Raw genomic sequence first — 9,800 nt, forward strand, 5'->3', positions numbered from 1 at the left:
TTAAATGCACGTATAATAGTCATCCTTATGTGTATGATTTTTTTAATCTTTGAAAACTTGAGATATTTTTTGGAGAGTTATATCAGTTTCACCCAAAGAGTTTCTACTGTATAGGAGAAGGATTTGTCCGGTTATCACTAATTTAGCTATGTTTTAATAAAATATCATTTTTTAACAGATAAAACCATATGTGTCAATGACATATGAATCAAGATAACAAATTTTTAAAACATAGTTAAATTAGTAACATACAAACAATTTTCATATAGTACTCACCGTATCTATCCTGGCCTCACGTTTGAGCTTATAAACTCTTCAGGTCATAGGAATTTCAATAGGAAGATAAATTCAATTCCCATAAATGAGAATTTTTTTTCCTATGTTGCAATTCCAAACAGGACCTACCGGATTTGGGAACGCCTACCCATAAAACCCCACCCACCTCCAACACGCAGCTCTCGCCGTTACTCCCCCGAGGTAACCGACGAAGGCCGCCACCACCTCACCTCGAGAAGTTCCACTAAGGCTACCGGGCTAGGGTTTGGTATCGGGACCTTCTCCGGCGGCGGGTGATGGCAGTGGAGGGCGGCTTCGCGGCACCCGCACCCGCGGCGGCGGCGGAAGTGAAGAATCCGAGGTGCTTCATGGACGTCAGCATTGGCGGCGAGATGGAAGGGAGGATCGTGGTGGAGCTCTACGCGTCTGTGGTACCTCGGACGGCGGAGAACTTCCGCGCGCTCTGCACCGGAGAGAAGGGCGTCGGCGCCGCCAGCGGCAAGCCGCTCCACTTCAAGGTTTGTACGGATCGACTGGATCGTCGGGGACTCGGGGCCCCTTTTCCTCTGCGCCTTTGCGTGATTTGGGTCCGTTTGTTTGGTCCATTGCTGCTGTTTGTTCAGGGGTTTAGGTGTTGAGAACTCTAATTCCTGTTGCTTTTGGGTCTCTCGATTTGGGAATACTGCGCGCTGTCAATGTGCCACTGTAACGGCAGAAACGATTGTGTTTTGGTGCGATTTGATTTGTCTCCATTCGTTTTCAGCATTTAGAACCGAAAAAAACGCAGTTTGTTATGCGATTGATCGGTTATTCCAGGTTGCTGCAGACTTCACAACCTGGAATGGGAAAATATTTGTTTTTACAATGATCCTCAAGGGGTTGCCTTCTTATTCCCTAGGGAGTTTGAAATGTTCGTTTTTTAGGTCAGCGATTAGCTTCCGGTGCGATTGTTTAGCTTCTCCTATTGATAATTTGATCCTATATTTTTTTTTTCGGTCGTCTTTGTAAGTGTCGTCTTCTTTTTTCATATGCCTGGATATTCCGCACTCACAAGTATATTATTGCCTAGGTGTTTCAAGCCTTCAAGGTACTGCCTGGTTCCTTTTGTTTTTCTTGTCCCCCCACCCCCCTAAACTGTACTGTATTCGTTCTGTGATGTCAAATCATGTCCTTTGATGTGCAGTGAACTCTATGCACTGCTGCCACCAGTTCTGTTACTGTTGTTAGGGCCCCTCCCTTTTGACTTCGTCCTCATTGCACGGTTTCACCTTCGAGTACCATCCGTGCTAGCTTCTGTGGCCTCCTGTTAAAACTTGCCACGTTAGCTTTGATGCTCTAGTATTGCTCAGTTTTTGTGTAATGTAGGGATATCCACATGGGTAGTAATAATGTACGATCTGGTGTGCAATACAATATGTCCAGATAAGGTCTTGTGATTTGATCACATTTAGCTTCGTATGCACCAAGGAAATGCACATGCACTACTGTTTGCAATGGAAAATGAGCGCATGATTGGATACGAGAATGCTAATTTCTGTGGTACTTCTGTTTCAGAATATTCCATTGGTTGGCTAGGCTCGTAAAAAGCACTGGTAATCCGAGTTTTTCTATAAATAAAACGCGTAGGATACCCTGCCTCTAACAGTTTGCTCACTGACAGACGGCCCAGTTAGGATCCACGGCTGCCTGTCTGGTAGTTGGAAATTGGCAGGATTTTGTATATTTATCGCAAAGAAGCATTTAGAGAATAGCGTTCTTATAGCCTTTCTGGTAGAGACAGAAAACAGTACTGTATCTTGGCTAATGGAATTCGGGAGAAACCCGTTCTGGAATAAATAGTGTTCTTATATCCTTTTTGTAGAGACAGAAGCCAGCACTGTATCTAGATTGGCTTTGCTGGTTACCTTGATTTGTATTTGGCTAATATATTGACATTAAGTCAAGGAAAAGCTCTAGTGGTTACGAGAGTGAAACCATGCCAATGAACAGTGATGTATGAGTAATATATAGGTGTGGTACAACCGACTATCCTTCTTTCTGATCATCCGTTGGAATCTGTCTGGTGTAGGTATAGATTGTCAGCGTGCATAATGAGTAGTTTTGGGGCTTCTTGTTGTGGGATACTTATTTGGCTGCATTTCCTTTTTATTTTTATTTTTTTTCCTTCCATCATCACTTTGAGCAATAGTGATGCTTTGATGCATGCGATCATTGCCAGGCAGAGACACCACCGTCCTAGCTTCAGAAATATATTTGTAGTTCATTATTTGCCTAATTCAAGCAAATACGATGGTAATACTTCAACACAGAAATTAAAGTGGCGGGTGGTTCTCTTTTGATGTTAGCTGTTTCTTATTCATTTCCACCTGTTCTTTCTCTGTTTTAACTGGAGCTTTAAAGCCCCATAAAATGTTGGTAAATAATTTGATGTCTCGGCACAACTGCACATGTGGCAGTAGAATTTGATGCCAGATCTTGTCAGTAATCATGAATTGCATCTTTGTTAATTGTTATTTTGCAGGGCTCATGCTTCCATCGCGTTATCAAAGGGTTTATGGTACAAGGTGGAGATATAACTGCTGGTGATGGAACAGGAGGAGAGTCAATTTATGGTTTGAAATTTGAGGACGAGAATTTTGTTTTAAAGCATGAGAGAAAAGGAATTCTATCAATGGCTAATTCTGGTCCCAACACAAATGGATCTCAGTTTTTCATTACTACCACCCGGACACCTCATTTAGATGGGAAACATGTTGTTTTTGGGAGAGTGATAAAGGGAATGGGGGTGGTTCGTTCCATTGAGCATGTCCCTGTTGGAGAAGCTGACTGCCCCACTTCGGATGCCGTAATTGTTGATTGTGGAGAGCTTCCTGAAGGTGCCGATGATGGAGTTGTGAACTTTTTTAAAGATGGTGACGTGTATCCTGATTGGCCCAATGATCTTGAAGAGAAGCCTACAGAGGTTTCTTGGTGGATGGATGCTGTGGAGTCTGCCAAAGCTTATGGGAATGACAATTTTAAGGTAATTTGTGTTCTAAGCTTCATTTTATAATAAATTTATTAGTGGCATCTCCCTAGTTTCACTGAAACCAAATTTGTGTTCCGATTTATTAAGTCAGTTCAGAGTAAAATAAATAAATAACGTAAATTCAACAATGGGATAACATCTGCATTTCCTGGTAAAGACTAAAACATGTATCTTAAGATAGCTTGCATAACTTATGCACCTATCTGTCTGTGATCTGCTCAGCGAGATCTACTGTCTCATCCTTGTTTCCTCAGTCTTGTGCTACTAATCCCCTATGCTTCTGTAGCCCATCTACTGCACTAGCAGTGAAACCACTGTGTATATTAGCTTTTCTCTATTCTTCGTTTATCACCGAAGGTGACTTTGTCCTTTCTTTTCCACTTTTCAACATTCCCAACATATAGTCACAAACATGTTATTAGCCTCCCATTCTTTCTTTGATGTGTAGTTACTCCTCGCTTTATCACCATGATGGCCGCTGCAATTGGAGATGCTATCCATATGTTATTCCAATCCACGTATACCTATTAACATCTTGGGAAACACAAGCTATGAAGTTCTATGACATGATTTATGGGGGAAAAACACCAGATGAGAAATAGCTCTAAAATAGGAGAATAACGACATTATTGGGTTGGATCCAGATTGCATATGGTTCAGATAAAGAACTAAATGCTACAAACACTTTTCAAGAGACTCCACGGATTATTCTACATTGCATTTATTGCCTCTCACGTTCTGATAATACATGTGCAATCCTCCTTTATGTACACACCGAACTCCAATTTCATTATCTTCTGTTCCAGTACACTAGGAAAAAGTAGGATTCTGGAACCCTATATTTGACTACTCATTCTTCTATTTCTGGGGCATTTCCTGCCAGATATACTCTCCTATCTTGTGGTTTATAGCTTACCAGTTCCCACAAGCTTGTTTCCAGACTTCCATTTTATATTTTCTCTCTTGATATTTAGTTCAGTCCCTAAATGGTTTTCTATGATGCTACTCCCTCTACCAAAATAAATGCTATCTTAGAATGTGTGCAATCTAACTTCTAAAATACCGAGATAAATGAAATGTTTCGATTTTTCACATGGAAACAGATCTGTTATAATAAAATACTTGCATATCATTATACCCTTTTAGTAAACTTTACTAACATATAGTTAAGGTAATGATCAAAGGTGTATGTTGGCGATTGTCAATGTGTGAAATGGTATCTGTTTTGGAATTAAGGTAGTAACTTATAAAGAATTTTACAAGTAAAGGAATTTTATTTTGTGATATGATTTTCTCAAATTGTAAAAATGAGGACATTTTCATGGTTAGTGACAAAAACTTAATTTCCCCTTCGGTAAGAGATTTTTTTGTTCCTCAGAGTTCAGACTGCATATCCCATGGTATTCAGCAATTTAGATTATAGGAAAGCCTGTTGTGTTTGCCATAGGACTTATCCATATTGGGCTAATAGTTTCTGTTCTGTAGATGTCTAAGGTTATATTTTCCCTATCTGTAGCTGAAGTGCGTGCCTTTATTCTCTCCAGAAACAGGATTACAAGACCGCTCTCAGAAAGTACAGGAAAGCTTTGCGCTACTTGGATGTTTGCTGGGAGAAAGAAGAGATAGATGAAGGTAATTATACTGTTTCTATTATGCTGTTCATTTTTTTTTTCATTTCTGTCATATGATACGCATCATTAAGACATGTCACTTGGAACTTAATGGTATTGTATACTGATCGATATGCAGAGAAGAGCACAGCACTGCGGAAGACCAAGTCCATAATACTCACTAATAGCTCTGTGAGTTTTTTTTTGTCTGACTGATCACTTCTTTTCTAGATGAATATCTGTAATTCTTAATTCTAAGAAACTTATGTTGTTAGTGTTATCTCGACTAGCTTTGGCATACCATATCCACATGGTAGCAGTGTAGTACCAATTATCCAAGCACTTGGAATGATGCATGACCTTGGTAACTAGATGGCTATATGCTTTGTGTGTCTGATTACCTATTCCGTAGCTCTAGGCCTTCCTTCTGTCATTCTTTACATTTCTGTTCACATTCTACTTTAAAGTATATGAGCATTTGATTTGAATTGAGGAATTGGACTCAACTCTGAAGTTTAATCATCATTTTTGTTCCTTGCATTTAAGACCCTGCCTACTCCTGAGGAGTACTTCTTTCCTTCCTTTATGTGACTTCAGTAGCTTGAAATTTATGCTTTGATGTTCTATTGTTCTGGGAATAATTGCTGTCAATTTGTCGTTTGAATGTTTGTTCCATCTTTCTTGTCTGCCAGTGTCTGTGAACCATTCTAACACTTCTCATATTCATGTGCACAAGCTTAGCAGCATACAATAAATAGATTAATCATTGACCTGAGGACAATAAAACACTACCGTGTATATACCTAGTATTATTGCTTGTTTCAGGAAAGGCTGAGACTGATATATAACGTTTTCAGGCATGCAAATTGAAGTTGGGAGATTTAAGGGGTGCTTTGTTGGATGCGGATTTTGCACTGCGTGAAACGGAGGGAAATGCTAAGGCATTTTTCCGACAAGGACAGGTTGGTAACTTGGTGTTGGCCTTCGGTAGTTCAGTGTAATGCTGCAAAATTTAAAGTGACACTTTTAACAAAACTATAATTATATGATGCCTGCATACTGTTTGTGACATTCTAGCTTGGTTCAAATTACTCGCAAACCTGTATGGTTGTTCATTCCAGACCCTGAGTGGTTATCTTGCATAAATAAGTAAACCTCTGGTAGCCTGGAAAAAGGTGAGCAGATCAAAGGCAAAAGGTGGACTGGGAGTCATAAACCTGAGAAGTCAAAACAGTGCTCTCCTCATCAAATATTTGGATAAGTTCTACAGCAAGAAGGACCTACCTTGGGCTAAACTAATTTGGACTACTTATTATGCTAATGAAGAAATGCCACATGCAATCACAGCAAAGGGATCGTTCTGGTGGAAAGTCATTTTAAAGCTTAGTGAAATGTTTAGAGGAATTGCAAAGTGTAAGGTTGGAAATGGTACTACAGTACTCTTTTGGAGTGCTGTTTGGAACAATAATATTTTGCAAGAAACTCTGCCCTGGCTTTTCTCTTTTGTTAAAAACAAGAATATCTCAGTTGCAGATTTTCTAAAAAGTAATGAGATCCAAGACCAATTCCACATTCTGTTCACTAAGCAAGCTTATGAGGAGTTTCTTACACTACAAAATCTGATACAGAAAGTCACATCATAAGAGGATGAACAAGATAAGTGGAGCTACATATGGGGATCTGAGACCTATACATCAAAAAAGTTTTACAACCTTCTATACAAGAACTTCCAGCCTCCTCAACCCTTCTTTCGGATATGGAAGTCTAAAACTACTAACAAGTTCAAGGTGTTTTCTTGGCTTCTTCTAATGGATAGACTAGACACAAGGAACATCCTTAAAAGGAAGAAATCCAATGTGACAAATAATAATTTCAGCTGTGTAATGTTCATTGAGCATCATGAGGAAACTGCTTTCCATCTCTTCTTTGGATCTCAATGTAGTAGATGCTGTTGGCAAATGCTAAACATACAATGGAACCATGATCAACCCTTTTTTAACATGATGGAGGACGCCAAACATAGCTTCCAGTCTCCATTCTTTATGGAAGTCTTTATCATTGCTGCTTGGCAAATCTGGATACAGAGGAATGGGCTTATCTTTGAAAACATACACCCTAGTCTTGCTTCTTGGAAGCAGAGCTTCTTAGATGAATCCAGGCTCCAATCTCATAGATGAAATGAGGACAAGAGACAAATCTTTCTGAGCTGGCTTGATTCTCTCCCTTAGTTTGCTCCTTTGTTTCTCTCTTAGTTGAGGGTGTTTGTTTTGTTTTTCTCAGTCTTTTGCTTCTCTTTTCAGTTGCTTCTGCCTTTTGTGCAGTTCCTCTTTTGGTTTAATAAATTTTGCAATAGGGGTCTCCCTTATTGTTTTCCTTTCAAAAAAAAACTGATTTTTTTAGCTCATGACTCATTAAAGTGTGCAGTAATATTTTCTCTTGCCGCAGTGACTCGTGAGCAAACCGGCTGGCCCATCTGTTCACTGGCTGGTCTAGAGGCTCATCAATCCAACTTCCCGTTTTTAAATAAAAATATTAAAATTTTGGTGTTGTTAAAATGCAAGAGCTGATATGATAATATCTGTAAAGAAACTTAGGTTTGTAGATGTTTTTCTATCTCACACAAGGCAAAAATGATGCAGGCTATCATGTTTTCTTGAATGTCTGAGTGCAGAATGAATAAATCAAGAGAGAGAGAAAAAAAAAAAGCAAAACAGGTCTTAGCCCAAGTACAGGGCAATTTCCCTAGTTCATCTGGAAATTGAACTGTTTCCTATAAATCTTGCGTTTCCAACAAGGGCTTTGTTTGGCACAGCTGAAACTTATGGCCTTTTGCTGAAAAGCTGCTTTTTTGAAAAGTTGTTTATGGTTTTTGATAAAAGCTATTAGCTTATGGCCTTAATTTGTAGGTTCTCAGCACATAGTTTTTCAGAAAAGCCACTCTCAACCAGTTTATCAGTTTTTAGTTCATTTCATCAGAAGCCAGTTTATCAGCTTTTCAAAAGTCAGCATTAGCTCCGCCTGTTTGGCACAGCTTATGGTTTCTGAGAAGTAAAAGCTGCTGATAAGTTATGCCGAACAGGGCCAAGGTCCTGACATGTTGGCTGTTATCCACTAACATGAATGTGAGCCTTTTCTTAGCAACAGGCTAGTAGCTAAGAAGCAAATGGACAGAGAAAACCTGCACAGGGCAAGTCTTGACCATTGAAACAATCACAAATGATGCGCCTACCTGCTTGCTGCCACCTGTCCAACCAAAGACTAGTAGTAATGCTGCCCAGTTGCCTCTGATATCCCCTGTAGCTAAAGCTTTTCACCATCATTGTTTGGTTCCTGTCATCTCGTTCAATCCCATGGTGCCACGGCTGGGCTCCCAGTCAACATGAACTCACTGAATTTCATATTGGATCAGTTCTCTGGTCGGAGGATTAAAAATGAAAGAAAACAAAAAGAACGAGGAAGAGCATTGGAGAGAAGGAGGCAGCTATGGGGAGCTAGGCTTCCTCTTCAACATGGGCGGTCAGGCTGCGCCACAAGGCCATTTGCCACTATTTTTATTCCATTTTTCCTTTTCTTACTGTCCGGTTCGCCTGATTTTCTGATCCAATTGGCTGAATCTTTGAAGCAAACTCAGACACCAAAATGGCTGGTTCAACTGCTGGCCCTATCTGTGTTTAAAACTATACTTGACAGGACTATGAGGATTATACCATTTCTTTGGTTTAAACAAATCCTGAACATGGGATCAACCACACAGCAAAATAACAGTGCATCTTTTTTTTAAATATTTGAACTAGAGTTGTAGCCAAGTAACCGTTTACTGTAATCCCTTTTTGCTGTTCCATTTAACTTAAGAAAAATGTTCCCCTGGGTAAAGCTTAGGGACACAGTTTTATGCTTTTGGTTGCTACTATTTGTTGCCCTCTCATTGGATATCAGCATTGATGTCTCAACTCTCAAGTATGTACAATTGAACTGAAAATGTATTTATTACCCAAAGCACTTAACATCCATAATATCTTATTGTTGTTACCTGTTGATGTCCGTGAAGCCCTGATCTCTTAAATGCGATTTTCAGGCACACATTGCACTTAATGACATCGACGCAGCGGTGGAGAGCTTCAAGCATGCATTGGAGTTGGAGCCAAATGATGGTTTGTTCTCTTTCCTCTTCATTAGCAGTTCATCTGTTAGTTGCAACCGAGAATCTAATGGATTTTTTTCACAACCATCAGGTGGAATCAAAAGAGAGCTAGCTGCTGCAAAGAAGAAGGTCAGTCTGATAATCTTTTGAGCCCTGACATTGGATTACTCATGCAAGTTGTTACTGACACTATGAAAACTGCGACAGATTGCTGACAGAAGAGATCAGGAGCGGAAGGCGTTTGCTAGGATTTTCCAACCTTCTGGAAAATCTGACAAATGCAGCGAAGTATTTTTCTAGTACCGATTCATTTTGTTGCCCTTCAGGACTGAGCTAGTAAAGGAGCTAACGGTTGTTTCGACTCTCTTGTAGGAAAACTACTGATATGTAGTTTATTTCCCCCGGCAGAAGACTTTGGTTAGCTAAATCTGGGACACAGCTTAACTTTCAGCGAAAAGGTCCGAGTTAGCCTTACAATGCAACTTCTATCCATCTCTTCTCTTCAACGGTTTATTGTTATCGACGTACGGACGTTAAGGAATGCCATCTGCTGCAGGTGTAACAAGGGAGTCTGCGCTGTGAAAATGTGGGGCTTTTGTTTTCTTTTACTACAGAAGTAGCAATGGGCGTGTCCCAGTGTTTGTCTTCAGGAACCTAGGACACTGAACTTGACAGTGCAGTTTTCGGACGTTGCAGCAAGGCATTAATCCCTTTTTTGTGTGGCCCCTTATGGCCAACCTGACAA

General features: G+C 40.0%; 1 protein-coding gene across 2 annotated transcripts; it reads left to right on the forward strand.

The window, feature by feature from the left end:
- The first annotated feature begins 414 nt into the window (after positions 1 to 414).
- Positions 415 to 9,800, forward strand: LOC133930629 (peptidyl-prolyl cis-trans isomerase CYP40-like). 2 transcript variants are annotated; one of them, XR_009911790.1, is made up of 10 exons: positions 416 to 794; positions 2,798 to 3,298; positions 4,849 to 4,936; positions 5,054 to 5,106; positions 5,772 to 5,876; positions 8,990 to 9,065; positions 9,147 to 9,184; positions 9,263 to 9,343; positions 9,428 to 9,513; positions 9,612 to 9,800. XR_009911790.1 is itself a non-coding variant. In XM_062377311.1 (9 exons), the coding sequence occupies exons 1-9, from the start codon at positions 573 to 575 to the stop codon at positions 9,437 to 9,439; spliced, it is 1,176 nt and encodes a 391-aa protein (XP_062233295.1). In that variant the 5' UTR covers positions 415 to 572; the 3' UTR covers positions 9,440 to 9,800. The 2 variants fall into 2 exon arrangements, 1 of the variants encoding a protein (XP_062233295.1); XM_062377311.1 differs by having other exon boundaries at positions 415 to 794; positions 9,428 to 9,800.

Source organism: Phragmites australis, chromosome 10 (genome assembly GCF_958298935.1).
Source record: "Phragmites australis chromosome 10, lpPhrAust1.1, whole genome shotgun sequence".
NCBI classification, from domain to species: Eukaryota; Viridiplantae; Streptophyta; class Magnoliopsida; order Poales; family Poaceae; genus Phragmites; species Phragmites australis.

Excerpts from the sequence above, each read along its gene's own strand:
- LOC133930629 (XM_062377311.1), top strand. The coding sequence starts at position 573 with ATGGCAGTGGAGGGCGGCTTCGCGGCACCCGCACCCGCGGCGGCGGCG. Across the intron at positions 5,877-8,989 it reads CATTTTTCCGACAAGGACAG|GCACACATTGCACTTAATGA; the intron begins GTTGGTAACTTG and ends TGCGATTTTCAG. Across the intron at positions 9,185-9,262 it reads TAGCTGCTGCAAAGAAGAAG|ATTGCTGACAGAAGAGATCA; the intron begins GTCAGTCTGATA and ends AAACTGCGACAG.